Source organism: Alosa pseudoharengus, unplaced genomic scaffold (assembly GCF_046254945.1).
Source record: "Alosa pseudoharengus isolate Yale_2024_CS ecotype anadromous, Long Island Sound unplaced genomic scaffold, YU_APseudo_1.1 YU_APseudo_1.1_scf_10, whole genome shotgun sequence".
NCBI classification, from domain to species: domain Eukaryota; kingdom Metazoa; phylum Chordata; class Actinopteri; order Clupeiformes; family Clupeidae; genus Alosa; species Alosa pseudoharengus.
Genome location: NW_027468565.1, coordinates 3,193,672 through 3,210,041, shown reverse-complemented (window position 1 = coordinate 3,210,041; position 16,370 = coordinate 3,193,672). Strand labels below are relative to the sequence as shown.

Here is a 16,370-nt window from a genome sequence, read left to right as displayed (position 1 = left end):
TATTACAAATATGCCCTACAATTACACATCTATTCTACGGGTACGGATCGGTTTTACAGCTACAAATCATCCTACAGTTAAAAATATTTTACCATTACAAATACTAGTGCAGTGCCCGTTCAAACATGCTATTCCTGTAGCCCAAGTACATGCCTGCAGGTAGGCCTGCTTTAAAAATAGGATGATGGGGAAAAACATAATTGCAGGTAAGCATTCAATAATGAATACATGATAATATAATAATATAATAAATGTGAAGTGAGCAGAATTTAAGCATGGCTGCATGTGACATTTTTTACAAATCAAAATGACATAATCCTAACAGCTGTTTTGAGTCAAAGCTATATGCTTAGCTTATTGAATAACTTGATGATAGAGAAAACAAACCATTTTGTGGAATGATGCATCATCATATGAAATTTGCAATGGTGTGACTCAAAAACAGTCTCTGGTGGCATATAAGTGACATCACACTCTGTCTGCCACTCGTTGCTTGTCGCTGGTTATGCTTTGCATGTGTGGCATTCTGAGACGTTCTTTAATTTGGGACCATTATCGCTTGTTTCAATTTAATTAATTTAATTTCAATTTAGGACCTTGCTGTCATTTTGAAGAGCTACTGCATACCTGTGTGTGTTGGCGTGATGTTGCCAACAGTTTTTACCCGTGTAACCTACACTGATCCAGTTCTGCCAAAGCCCTGCTTCTATCCTCACTGGTAGCTTACAGTACAGTGCTGTGTGGGAGGGGGAGTGGCTAGCGGCGAAAGCCAATGTGTGCTTCTTTTACCGATATATTTAACAATATCTTTTGCATTTAGTATTCAAACAACATCAAATTTGGCACTGCACTTACTCATGCCCGTAGCAAGACACCTGCCAAGTTTGAAATCAGTCTGACAAACGGTCAGCGAGATATGCGTGCCAGACATTAGGACACACAGACACACAGACGCTTCTTGCTTTTATAGATAGATATTCTACAATTACAAAATCAATATTCTACGCACTAAAAGCTGTTGTACAGTTACAAATCTTTTCTACAGGTGCACCCTTTGCACCACCTTAACCCTTAGAACCCGATTGACGCAAAGTGCGTCAAAAAACACACCCCTTCTTCTCTGTTACATTGCTCTGGAACGGTTCATCGCAGCGAGATGAAACCTTTATTGCACGACAGAGCAGAAGTGGGGCTTTCCAACGAGACTACACACTTGTCTGTACGATCAAGTATGAAAATAAAAAAAAATCATGAAATTAAATCAAATTGCATCATATTTACAGTCTATACTTCTCTGCGTTCACCTGCACACACATTACTCTAGTTTGAATTACTCGCGAACCCGTGATCGCATCGATATGGCAATCATATCAGATGAAAGAGGGAGCACAGGGCTATCCATTGGTACCATGTTTATCGATCCTTCGGGCTTATAAAACCAGACGAAGTGACAGCAAAATAATAACTTCATATAGCTGGACTTACCCCACGTTTTTGTCTGTTCTTGTGGCAAAGCATGTTTATAATCCAATGCTATCATGTGTTTCTCTATGGCAAAGCATGTTCATATTCCGGTTTTGAGATCCTAGCAAATTCCTGCATGGCATCCAATTCAAGGCATACATTGCATCCCAATTTGTTCAACAAATAAACACCTTTTTTGCCTTTACTTTGTTCATGGCAATGCAGTAAAAAGTTGAGAATTATTATGACAGCATACACACAGGCACGCAGGCTAACACGTAACCTCGGGTCAAGTCAGGTCAGATCAGTTCGTGTCACAGATATGGAGCTCAGAAAGGTCACTATAAAAAATGGCATTTATTTCCGTAAATCACACAGCAAATATTTCTGTAAATTGCTCAGCCCCAGAATATCCCTCCAACATGGCAATTATATTGCCCGATTCAGGACAGTCTGCCCTACAACCACATGAAATGCATGTAGAGCTGTGAGCTTGCTGTGGTGAGATACATGTCGAAATATAAGAATTTTTATAATACACTTTTTATATTTTAATTCTTTAAAAATCAAAATAAAATCCATGCTAGTATTAATACATGAAATGATCTGGATAGCATAGACTCTCCTGAAAAAAACAATATATAATATATGTGTGTGGCACTTACAATGACCAAAATAAATCCTTATGAATAAAGGTAGTGAAAATGCCCTAAAAACAGCTTAGGGTTCTAAGGGTTAAGGATGAGAAGCGTCTCATATGTATTGTGTGTGTGTGTATCAGGATTTGTAACTGTAAAAATGATTTGTTATTTATCATAAAAATAACACGAGCGATTTTAAGTATTACTCATATGTCCTTCACTTACAAATATATTCCACAGGTACTAAACCTTCCACAATTTCTGTCTTTCAATTACATAGCTATTCTGCCATTAGTACTTTTGAGACTGTTCTGGCACTTCCTGTTGAATAGCCAATGGCGATGCTCAGGTTTGGCTAGCCAATCAGGAATCTAAGTTCACTAACCAATTACAGAGTCAGGAGGTAACGCACCCCACCCCACGTGGGTTGAAGAGGATCGATTGTAAGAAGAACGAGGAAATTAGGCTCACAATGGTGCACACGGGAGAAACGCTGGCAAAACGATATAGCTTACATGGGATTAATTCAACACTGATACATGGAATATTTGCTTTCAGTCTTGTGATTTATCTGAAAATTACATTAATTAAAATTAGTTTATGGTTATTCTGTGAACTGTCCCATATTCTAAGCAGATTCAGCCACACAGTGAATGTAGGCTAATAAAGAAGATAATCACCAGCGTATAATAGGCTATACTTGTCCCTGGCTTTCTTCTGTGGCAAAAGTATGTCCATGTCCTGTACGTGTCGAAAACTAGCATAGTTAGCTAATTATAAGGTAAGTGGCATTAGGCTATGCCGCGAGTGGCCAGCTGTTGGGAGAGAAAATTAAGACCATAGGAAAACATTAATTGTGCTGTGGATTGTCATGACAGAGAAGTCTTAGTATGTTAAGCTTAGGTCACTAGCCTATGGCGTTTACTTTTTGATAGCTAGGTTATTTTGGTAGTCTATACCAAGGTCCACATTGCATGACACTAACCAGCTATTGGGAGAAAAAAAACATAATTTCGCCCGGAAAACAACACAATATGATGTGGATGGTCATTGTACGCTTGAGATGCGAGAGCGAGCTAAGTTAACAGATCAATGGACTAAAGAGAGAAGTTTCAGTCATCATGACAGCATCCCAGATTCTCTTTAGAGTTTAGACCAGTGGTCCCCAAACTACGGCCCGCCACCTCATTTTGGGTGGCCCCCCAAAACATGTCCGTGGTATATAGCATCTGGCCCGACATCGTCAAACTATAACCTCCGTAATTTACCCCATTCATTCTCTATGGCGAGTCTTAACTGTACAGATGTAATACTCTTTTTGTCCACTGGTGGTTGTTTTGGCGCTGTTTCGCGTTTGCCATCGAAAACAGAATGAAATGTAGGGCTACCTGCAAACAATGTAAGAGGCCTATGCTGACTGCATCAGTGCTCAAAGTATTCTAAAAGTTTATCAATTAATTTTTAATAACTAATTAACTTCTATTCAAGTCTTATTTCTGGGTCTTTCTGGGATAATTATTTCTATTTTTTTATCCACTCGTTCAAATGTTCATTCAAATTCACAATTCACAAAGTTCTCATAAGGTGAGTGAAAGTGGTCATTTCAGATGTTTTTGTCAGCACTTCATAAACCTCTCATAGTTTGAGAACTTTAAATTATTTGTAGGATATTGCTTGTTCACAACTTGAGCTGTGTAGGCAAAGACACAGAGTTCGGAGTTCACACATTTTGAATAAAATATACTTTTGGGACTCCCTGCTAATACTTTTGGGAATGCTTACGTCTTTTTATTAGTATTTTCATTTGTAGTTTCATTTGAGCTACATTTTACACTGATATGACATGATGGCAATATAAACACAGCTAACAATGGTATTAAATTGCAGTAGCCTATGATTAAATGTAATGGAATATTCAACTAAGGTAGACTGCTGTTGTTCACAGTTCTAAGATATTTATGGTTACTGATATACTCTGAGTCTCTGGCCCTCTCTTAGAGCCAGGCATAGCGAGCTGGCCCTCAGAAGAAAAAGTTTGGGGACCACTGGTTTAGACCATCATGGAGTTTACGTGCACAGCAAAAGCACAACACACCACCAACACAACCCACCCACATTAGTACACACTCCTGGCTCTGTGATTGGTTGGTGAACTTAGATTCCTGATTGGCTAGCCAAGCCTGAGCATCACCATTGCATCAGCGAGCATGGAGGCAAAGGCACACATGGGTTATGGGTTTAGACAGACACTTTTGTCCAAACCGACTTACATATAAAAACAATACAATAGTTAAAATTAACAGTAAATAGTTTTAAAAATGCTGCACAGCATGTAATACCACAATCTGGTGGTAGTGTAGGTGTTAAAGGGGTGGTTCAGGATTTTGGACGTAGGACCTCATTTCCATGTAAGCAAGTGTGATATTTATCAGTGGAGACCATCCACTGTCAATGGTATGTGTTAGCCTGCCACTAAAAACGGTTTAACAGTTTAGCCTAGCACCTGCGAACTCTGCAATTAAGATTAAGATTAAAAGGTGAAACTTTAAGCTCTCGGTGGGTGCAAACCGTGTATTTCTACACGTCTCTGTTCCTGAGAAATCCCAAGCTAAACAGTGGCTAGTTTTCATCAAAATCGCTGTTTTTTTCTAGAAATGGAGATATAACGTCTTTCATGAAATATGAAGTGTTGCCTGTTACTTACTTGTGTAAATTTTCCGGGAAGTGATCAGCGAGACCTGGCGAGACTGCCACCTAGTGATAGACCCCACGAAAATGGCCTGGTTTTGACCTGACGTGCATGTGTCACTGATTCGACCCAAAGCGGCAACCGAGTTATGATAAAATGTCCAGATTGTGCGTTTTCATGAGTTTTCGATCGTCATATATTTCATTTCCATTCATCACAGAGTTCCCAAAATCACATATAAGGTGTGTTAGTGTGTCTAGTTTCGTAATTTAAAAAAAAGCTAAAAATGTAATATTACGTTTTTGGCACTCAACGCATGGGAAGGAAAAACGTAATATGACACTCAATGAGTTAAGGAGCTGGGCTTGCAAGCAGTAGCCTGAAAATGTGTGGGTTCAAATCCTTGCTTCCACTGTTGTGGCCTTGAGCCAGGCTCTTAATACCGAGTTGCACTGGGGACAATGGCCCTTGTAGGCCTAATATCGCTTTGGATATACTGCCCTACAAAGGCAAAAGACCTTAACTCGCCAGAGTGTGAAACTGAGAAAAATGACTTTAAAGTTTTTTTGTTGTCCAGCCAATTGTATGATAGGTAGGACACTGAAAATTTGCCAAGTAATTGTCATAATGAATACATGTATCTACATGGAAAAAAAAATCAGCTCAAACTTGACCTTTGACCCTTATTTGGAAGTTACTGTATTCTGCCTTTGCATTATCTGCAAAACAATAATGGGTCATACAAAGGCAAAATACCTTAACTTCTAATTTATTGACCATTTGGACTTTTATCACTCTATAGAAACATTTATATGATAACAATGATAGCCTTAAGATAACATTTAGTGAGTTTTGTCTAGTAAGGCTTAATATTAGGCCTCCATCAACATAATATTTCAAAATACAAAATAATGAGAAGGCTACACTGGAACATTTTAAAACTTTATCGTTGTACTTAATTTAAGTAAAATAACACTTTAAGAGCCAGAAAACCAAAAAAACAGCCACAACATTATCCAAGCCAATGCCATTGGAATAGTGTTGTCACGATACCAAAATTATGACTTCGATACGATACCTGCCATAAATATCACGATGCTCGATACTAAAACGATACTACGGCGAAATCCTAAGATATCTGGAGAAAAAAAGGACTCATACCTCCTCCAAGTGTATCGAGTAATTTGTGTTGAATTTGGTGCACTTTTGTGTGTAGGTCAATTCTGGGTTCTAAATTTCTAAACTTCCTACATAATTATTATTTTTTATAGTCAGTAAAGTAGTAGGGCTACTTTCTGTGATTAAGTCCTTTATTGTTTGTTATAGTTAATTTACATTGTGTTGTGTTTTGGCAATAGCTTTAAATAGCCAAACTAGGCTAGATCAAGGTCAGTGTTAAAATTACTGCATGCAAATCACTGAATGCTATCCAGAGGGGCCTAATCTTTAGGCCATCTGATGTACAGTATAGGCTACCCTAGGCCTTCCCGTGTTCATGGGATTTCTTTGACAGTTGCAAAGGGGATAATGTGAGGATAGTCTTCTTTGCGCCCATTGTACAAGTACGACGTTCCAACCACTCAGGTCTTCGTCAGATAGGCCTACACCATTACCTGTTGCAATATATCTGTGTGCATTCCTACATTACGTCTATTTCTTTGATAACATGATTTGCTAGCACGTACTGTAACAATACGCCGCTATTATTATTAGGACTCAACACGCTTTGGTGGTATTATGCTGTGGGCTTTAATTAGCGCATTTCGGGTAGCCTATCCTACATCTGGGCAATAATTATTGAACAAATTGCAGTCTACATGCCATGACAAATATTACCACTAGTAGGCTACTGACCGAACATGAAATAGATCGTTTACAAGTTATGGTAATGTTATTCTGGCGTGAACATTGCGCTTTCATCACGTTAGCACCCTATGATTACAGCTCGTTATGTCTCGTCAAAATTCATTGATGAAGGAAGGTTCGCTTTATCCCAGAGAACCATACTCGTTTCACTTAGGCTAGACTAAAACATAAGAGAGGAACTTGGCACTAACCATGTAGTCGTGTTTTCTATAGCATATTCGTTAACCTGTCGTTCTTTGAACTCTTTAAAAATGTTGGGATATGTCTGCGAGGTGTTTAGCCAAGTTCCATGCGTAGCCTACTGCTTTTAAATGACTTTGTGTACCTAATTCGCGATGTATCCGAAATAGTTGCAGATTTCACTGCACCTTTTGTTTTATCCACAAGGCCTAGAACTGTCAGCAAAGAACTATGTTGATGTTGGCTGCGCACTCACTCACTCAGAGCTGCCTGCTTGACACGCCCACTTGCCTACATGCGTGCAAGGAGCAGTAAGAGCAGCAGTTCACACAGACACAGAACATTATTATTTTAATAAAGTATCGATTCTAAAAACGTCTGAAATCGTATCGTTTTTTGCGTGAAGGCATCGCGATACCTTTTTAGTATCGATACACCGTGCAACACTACATTGGAAACGTATGCAATTACAGGAATTTTGCTACTCATCGGCACATAATAATTTACTGTCTGTGTCGTGCGGGCGGCGGAGGAGTCACACATTGATTGTTTTTCTTTCTTGACAAATTAAAGGGACATCCACTTAAGGACATGCTGTGTAGTTTTGTTCTTATGGGAGTCAAATATTTTGCAACCAACACTGTCTAGCTTTAGCTAATAGCTTACCCATAGCGACACTTAAAATTGAATGACAACATCCGAACAACGTTGCACTTTGATAGATTTTTGGCTAGCTAGCCTGCACATAATTATATTGCGAATGGGCTTGCTGAAAACTTGTGATGGATTTAAACAATGGATTTGTCTTCTCAGTGGATGTTGTTTTCCATGGATTTTTTTAAAGGTAAGCTGCGATCTAAGTTCTATCTGCTGGGTTGGTTTGTGTGCGACATGTTCTCCTCGCCGGGGAGGGACGGGGAGGTGTATCTGAGGCATCCCCAACCCACTCGCTTTGCTTTCTGCCAGTGAGTGGACTTGCAGATTGGCAGGCAGCTAGCCACCCTGTATGGCACGAGAAAACGTGTACTAGGCTACTAGTTAATAGTATCCAGGCTTTGAGACATTTATGGTGTCTTACAGTTGCCTGGCACAGCATCGATCATGTAGGCTATTTGTGGATCAGGAACAATTGTGCATCGCTAGCTAACTAGGCTACATCCTAGCTGAATTTCACAAAATCTGAAGTAGTTAATGCTAGATAGTAAAACAACCACTGCAACATTTTCTTTTCACTTTATTGAAGTGTGGATGAAGTGCTTCAATTAGGCCTACATACGATACATAGGCATAAGACACTCTGCCTTTGTTTTACCCACCACCAATGTTAATATGGTTTGCTGCGCTGAAATTACGGTGCACTGTAACTTAATTCCAGCGTTCTATAGAGCCGCTAAACAAAGCTAAAGAACCGCAACTGATGTTACGGGCTTCTGCCTTGGCTTACCCTCTGCTTTTTGAAGTTACGGCAAAAACAGCATCTTATTTTGATAAGAAAACAACAAAATTGACTCAAGATATTTGTCCACATGATAAAATTGATGCCCATTGTTCCAAAAATGACAAAAACTAATTTTTGACAAAATTGAAGTTACAGCCTTTTGCCTTTGCACGGCAGTATAAGCGTCTGCTAAAATAATAAATGTAAATGTAAAATGTATCAATAATGCAGAAGTAACATCTGCTTTATTCTATATTTATCTGTTTTCTTCTTATATTAGTACAAACACACACACACACACACACAAACAATGCATGTGTGGCTACCACCACAAAATCTGTAGTTCTGTGGGAAACACTGGACAATAAAGGTTAATCTAATCTAAACATAGCAATGAAAAAATGAAAGTAGAAAAAAATGAAACATTACCTCAATCTCAGGATTGAAACCCTTGAGTGAAATTCTCCCAAACACCAAATTCTCACAGGATACAACACTTTTTTCCATAAGAAGGACATGCCTTAAAAGAAAACACAGCAATATCATTACTGGGTCACTCTGACTCTGTGCCAAATTTGATTTCACTAGCCGCATTTACATGGACGTTTTTTTTTTCAGTCGGATTGAAATTATTCTGATTGAAGATTTCAACCAAACTGTTTACATGAACGCTAAATAAACGGATTAATCTCAGTTTACACGGAACAAGCATTTCATTATTTAGAAGCTCCTAGTTGTATTGCTGCCATGGAAACTTGTTTACATAAATTGACCAAGGTAATATCACAGTGCTTCGTCTGAGAAGATGCATGGTTATGGTTATGGTATTTAGCAGACATACAAATACAACAACAATACAGTAGTTAAATTTAACAGTAAACTATTTAAAAAGTTGGTAAGACTACATTAAGGAGAATGGCAATAATAAATGACAATGTCAATTCAATCAATAGCCTAATGAAAATAAATATCTATAATATACAAACCATAACAAATAAACACTTAATAAACTAAGTGCATGTTCAGCAGATATGCCTTTAGACCCTTCTTGAAAGACCCAAAACTATCACAGGAATGGAGAGCACTGGGTAACTCATTCCACCAACAAAGAACCACTGACGAAAGAGTCTGATTGTGTCAGATGAGGTCTGATCTTCCTAATGTTGTAAAGGATAAACCGACATGATTTCGCAATTGAGGCTGTTCAGAGAAGTCGGTCATCAATTACGATGCCCAAGTTACAGTACGTGCCGATCTAGTTGGGGTCGGTGAAGATTAGTCAAGCTGGATGTTAATCTGTTGGGGAATAGATGTTTTAGCTGTAAACACCAAACGCTCAGTTTTTGAGTTTCTGAAGGTGCCGATCTTTCATTCTGTCTGACAAATTTCCCTCACGGGATCAAAAGAGTATATACTTATACTGAAGTATCCTTAAGGCATGCAGAAATCCAATGGGAAACACTAGAGTCCTCAGGTGGGAAAGTTGAGTGCACATAGCAATGATAGTCAAATCCATGGGAGCGGTGTAAATAGAGAAAAGCAGGGGCGCTAACACTGATCCCTGAGGCACACCTGTGGTGAGATTGATACTTATCTTTGCTAAGACACACTGAAAGAATGCCCTTTAAGGTAGATTCAAACCAGTCTAATAGCTTTCCCAGAAAATCCCAGTTCAGATAGTGTAGAAAGGAGAATGTCTTGGTTAACAGCATCAAAGGCTACAGATAAATCTAAATAGATAAAATTAACACTGATAACTGAGCAGAGGATTTAGCTACTTGATGCTTCAGTCAGAGACAGAAGAGTAGTTTCAGTAGAATGACCACTCTTGAGACCAGACTGCATAGGGTCTAGTAGGTTAAAGGAAGTAACTACTAGATAAACAGATAGATAGATAGATAGATAGATAGATAGATAGATAGATAGATAGATACTTTATTGATCCACAAGGGGAAATTCAAGGTAATTTAATAATAATTTAGTAATGTAAAACTAAGGTGTAGTAGGAGATTTAAGCCTAATAGGCTACCGGGGGGTATTTTGAACTTGCATGTTTCACACATTTTGGCCTTCGTCGACATCAACAGGTGTTAGCATAATCAATACCCCACCTCTCCACTCCAATCCTAGGCTACCAACACGCACGCACAACCAATAGGTATGATGAAATAGCAACCGTTCACGGCAAACATTCTGTCTCAATAATTTGTTCCAAACCGGATGGTACTGTTAATATGTGTGTCATACAATATCCACTCCTCACCGCCTGGTGGGTGTTTTTCCTGAATAGGTCAGTAACTACGTCGAGAACAACCCCATGAAAAGTTAGAGATTTTGAGCTTTCAGCCCTGAGGTGTTTTCGGGACACCGCGACTCTTGGAACATTTGAGTGGCTTATCAACCGGTCGGCGGGCCTATGAGGCCAACAAGTCGCCTGCACACACTCTAAAAACATTCTGCATTGTGAAGTTTTTAATAGATATTTAAAGTAGGGCTGTCAAAATAACTGATTGATTTCGATTAATTAATTTGAGAAAAAATAACTGATTAAAAAAAATAACGCAGATTGCGCGTGACCTATGACCCCGAGCCATTCTAGTCAGTAACCATTAGACTGTAAAATAAAGGAGAGAGAAGAAAATGTGCTGCCTAGATCATTGATTGGAACATTTACTTTTAAAAACGGCCTGATGTTGATAAAAATAAAGTGTTGATTAAAATAAAGCCCTCTGCAATGTCTGCAGCAAGGAATTTGCATATCACCGGAGTTCATCAACTCTAAAGTCGCACATCAATGCAAAGAAATAGTGTTGACATTCAGGGGAGTGTAAATTTATTTTCATTGTGTCCCCTAGGTTATATCTGTGGCCTGAAATGCCTTGTATGTGAAAAAAAAACCTTCTTCCACTTTTGAATTGATTTCCTCAGCATATTAGGTCATATCATAGATTATTATGGCCATTATTTGAACAGTGAAAATAATAATAAAAGAGTTTTTGAACTTTAATGTCAGTAATGCTGATTATTCAATGATTCATTTGAATTTAAATATTTAAAATACTTTCACAGCAAAAAATATATATGCGATTAATTTATATTAATTAATCACAGAGTATGTAATTAATTCGATTAATTTTTTTTTTATCGATTGACAGCCCTAATTTAAAGGGACACCAGGCAAGCCTGAGGCTTTTTCTCTACGAAACTCCCCCTCACTCGGTCTGAAGCTCTTTTCCTTTTCTTTGCATCTTCTGTCAAGGGTTTTCGCTGCTTCTTTGCCGGCTCTGCCATTATACACACGTTTGCAACAATCGCTAGCGTTTCATTAGCCTGCCTCTGTGCTGTGGATGCAGGATGTAAATTTATCCTGCTTCGGTCGGCGGGTACGATACACTGAACTTGCAAGCGGGATATTCTTGCTACAGGCAGTAGGGGCGGGCGAGAGAGTCTTCATTCGCCCTGTAATGAGTCATTTAACCATATACCGACTTACGAAGATGAGCAATTAACACGAAAACGTTGCCTGGTGTCCCTTTAATGGTAGACCAGAACGATTTTAAGAATGTATGTAGCCATACATCTGTAACATTAAATTGATATTGATGATACCTTACAAATTGTAGCTGGGTTAAATTTTAGCCTTTGGCGCCGAATCCGTTTCCCATTCCATCTTTAAACAACAACGGGAGCGGAGTGCATACAGGCTGTTCGCACACATAGACAATAAAGGGGAAAAAATCTTGCTTGTCTGGTGTAGCCAATGGAAGCATATCCTTGTGAAAGTTCTGTGGCCATTCCGTGTTTGTCCCATACAGTTCTTGCATGATTGTTCAAGGACTGAAAAACAATTGCTTTAGCCTTTTCTCTTCCCTAATGGTGTAGCAATAGCACTGAAATGCATGCCATGCAATAGGACTGCATTACCTGGTGAAAAACAAAACCTTTTTTTCAGATCATGGAGAGATTTCAGATGTGCAATAACTATAAAAGGCGTCTTCATAAGTTAGGGTGGTGTTGGTGATTGCTATTGAAATGTTAAAAACGAATTGTCCACTGAAATCAGAACTTAAAACAGCCCCTGAATTCGGCCCTTGAATTCTTAATGGTGGGTAACTAAATAAAAAAAAACAATACAAAGTGAAAGCAAGAAGTCATATGCGCCTGAAGAAATCCCTTACACACAAATATGCTGTGAGTTTGAAGAAAGAATTACAGGTTTTTCTGAATGCTTAAACCCTAACCGTGATTCTTATAGCACAATTTCTAAAACTATTAATACTTATCAGATGACCAAACTGTTTACATTAAATGTATTGAAATGATCAAAGAGACCATGGCAGAACCTGAAAGATCAACTACACTCACCTCTTTGGAAATCAGCTGAATGCTGACAAAATCCTTGAGAAAGTGCAACAACCACCAAAAGACACAGTCATGTTCACTGAAATGATGGAAAGCTGTCTGAGAGCGGTCATTTTAGAACTTGAGAGGCATTTCAGCATTTCATTAAAACAGAAGAGAAATTATCAGCCTTCAACAACAGTGGGACTTCATATGGATCAGACGCCAACTCAGTTAATAAGAAGGACAAAAATAAATAGAAACGAAATTAGAAAATGTAAACTAAGTGGAGCGCATGGAAAAGAGGGCTGCTCCTCCCTATCTCACGGTCATTTTTACACCCCTTTTCAGTGGCCTAGTAGCAGAACAGGCGCAGACGACCAAAGTTCTTGATTGAAGTGTGAATGCATTCTGCTGATAACGTTCTTTTTCGTGCAAAAGGCACATTAGGAGAACGTCGCAAAAATTCAGTTAGAAAAAATGTCAAGTCAATGTAAAATGGAAGCAGGAGCAGAGAGAGTTTGTACCTCCAAAATGACTCTATGCAGAGATCAGTTTGTCTATGCTCTTGGGTTTGGCCTCTCAGCGAATGTATCATAGGGGTAGAAAACTGGATTTAACTAAACAAATGTAACTAAGTAAACTGATTGTTTACTCTATAGTAGGCTATGTTCTCCCTCTCAGGTTGTACAGTAGGCCTATTGAAAGTAGGCTAATGAGCTTAATAGACACATTAGCACTTCCAGCCTAATGACTTTCACACATGATTTGAATGATTTACAGTAGACACATTAGCGCTCCACGTGTAGAGACTGTGCAGAATACAATGTGTGAATGGTGTTCAATGATTTGCCAATATAATAGTCTTCTGCTGGGTTGCATGTAGCCTACATGTTTTCAGCCTTAATTGGTTAAATTACCATTTTTATTATGAAAATATTTCTAAAACTTCAAAAACTCAGTGTCTTAAACTCAGGGCCAGATGTACGTACACATTTGCGAACGTAGCGTTATCAGCGCCATAGACAAGCCGCAGATTTCGAACGCAATCAGACCCAAGTTTCCGTCTTTTTGACTTAACACATCCGACTCCGGTGTCCAGTCTCCAAGTGTCTCATGTGCTATCGTTACACTATCAAATCTATAAGTAACCGTGACAATAATATATATGAACTCACGCTATTGTATTATCATATATGTTTGGCAATGGCTCAACTGTCTCTGATTTTTCTACTGACTTGGACTGACTTGGAAACTGGATGCAGAAGCAGTAAGTCAAGTCGCATCAAAAATAGTAGTGGCAGAACTCCCAAGTGCCACCTGGTGGTTGTTTGGGTCAACTGCAGTTTGTGCCATTTCTGCCGAGAATATGGTGCATGATTCATGCAGAAAACCATCCAAACTTAACTGATACCCACTGTACAAAGAAGAAAGAGGAGGAATAAGCACGAAGAGCTACAGGAGGAACGGAACCACAAAAGAAAGGAAGAGAAGTGAACAAGAAAGGAAAGTGAAAAAGGGCCAAAAATGTACAAAAAAGTAACTTGTTACTTGAGTAATTTATTAACAAAGAACTTTTTTACTTTTACTTGAGTAATTTATTAACAAAGATTTCTCAGTTGGGAATTTTTTGAAGGGAGTAATTGTACTTTTACTTGAGTATGGATTTTCAGTACTCTACCCACTCCTGATTGTTAGTAAAAAAAAATAATAAAAATGAATGACTATGAATGTATATTTGCACATTCAGTGTGTATAAATATGAATTCACAATTAATAGTGATGTGTAAAGTTGTTTTTGCTTGTATTCTGAAAATAAATGTTTATGAATATGCCCATTCCAACTAAAACGGTAAATGTTCATGATTTCATTTGAAAGAACTAACAAAATTCTACCTTCTGTACAAATTTAATGCAAATATCTGATAAATTGAGGAAGTTACAAGCAAAAACATGTGAATAATACTTCCATTGAACTATCTGCCAATTAACACCCATTAAACTATTTTCCTATCAACAACCATTGAACTATATACATTCAACTTTTAAACAATCTATTTTTAAACTTTCAACATTAAACCATGTGTATCATTACATTACATTACATTACATTACATTACATTACATTTGGCTGACGCATTTTTAGCCAAAGCGACTAACAACATGGTAAACAGTTTAAGTTTTAGAGCAATTCTCAACAATATTAGGACAATTTAAAAAACATTAGAGTACAGTAAGAATAAGTGCATCAGTGAGTGCTGTTTTTAACAGTAACGTGTCAGTTTAAGACGGCTGGTGAGTGCTAGGATCAGCAAGACTTGTTGTAAGTGTTGCTATGAGAGGAGATGTTCTCTAAAGAGCTGGGTCTTCAGGAGTTTTTTGAAAATGGAGAGGGATGTCCCTGCCCTTGTAGAAACTGGCAGTGTGTTCCACCAACGCGGAACAACAGATGAGAAAAGTTTGGATTGGCCTGAGCGTACCGGAGGTAGAGCTAGACGTCGTTCGTCTGAGGAGCGCAGTGGTCTAGAGGTAGCGTATGTCTGTATGAAGGCATTCAAGTAGGTGGGAGCAGAACCGGAGACTACTTTGTAGGCAAGCGTTAGAGCCTTGAATTTGATTCGGGCCGCCATAGGTAGCCAATGTAGCTGGATGAGTAGCGGGGTAACATGTGCCCTCTTGGGTTGGTTGTAGACCAGGCGCGCCGCCGCGTTCTGGATCATCTGAAGTGGTTTCACTGCGCAGGCTGGGAGACCTGTCAGGAGGGCGTTGCAGTAGTCGAGTCGTGAGATGACTATTGCCTGAACCAGAAGTTGGGTGGCATCTTGAGTTTACATTACATTACATTACATTTGGCTGACGCATTTTTAGCCAAAGCGACTAACAACATGGTAAACAGTTTAAGTTTAGAGCAATTCTCAACAATATTAGGACAATTTAAAAAACATTAGAGTACAGTAAGAATAAGTGCATCAGTGAGTGCTGTTTTTAACAGTTACGTGTCAGTTTAAGACGGCTGGTGAGTGCTAGGATCAGCAAGACTTGTTGTAAGTGTTGCTATGAGAGGAGATGTTCTCTAAAGTTAAGTAAGTCCTGATTTTCCGTATATTGTAGAGTGCGAAACGGCATGACCGGGCGACTGAGGCAACATGATCTGAGAAGTTTAGTTGGTTGTCGAGAACAACTCCTAGATTTCTTGCAGTCCTGGTAGGTGAAACAGACAGAGAGTCAAATTTGATGTTGATGTAGTGGTGTATGGTCGGTTTAGCTGGGAGGACCAGCAGTTCAGTCTTTGAGAGGTTCAGCTGGAGGTGGTGTGCCTTCATCCATGTAGCTATGTCTGAGAGGCAATCCGAGATCCGTGCTGAAACCAAGGGGTCATCAGGTGGAAAGGACAGATAGAGCTGTGTGTCGTCTGCATAGCAGTGGTATGAGAAGCCATGCGAACGGATAATCTGTCCCAAGGAGGTGGTGTAGATAGCAAAGAGAAGAGGGCCCAGTACTGAGCCCTGGGGGACCCCTGTGGTGAGATGGTGAGGTGCAGATAGCTGACCAAGCCATGATACATTAAACGAGCGTCCTGTGAGGTAGGATTCAAACCAGGAGAGAGCAGAACCGGAGATTCCCATGTTAGCGAGTATAGAGAGAAGGATGCGGTGATTAACCGTGTCAAAGGCAGCCGATAAGTCAAGCAGAATGAGTACTGATGACCGAGCGGTCGCCCTGGCTTCTTTTAAGGCTTCTGTTACAGACA

The 16,370-nt window shown here is 39.1% G+C and overlaps 1 protein-coding gene across 1 annotated transcript in view; it reads right to left on the bottom strand.

Moving 5' to 3' along the window:
• The window catches only part of mphosph6 (M-phase phosphoprotein 6), a 55,749-nt gene that overhangs the window by 22,987 nt on the left and 16,392 nt on the right, over positions 1-16,370 (bottom strand). Inside the window, exon 3 of the mRNA XM_076302856.1 lies at positions 8,708-8,798. Coding sequence (XP_076158971.1) covers positions 8,708-8,798 — 91 coding nt within the window. The remainder of the gene's footprint in view (positions 1-8,707; positions 8,799-16,370) is intronic.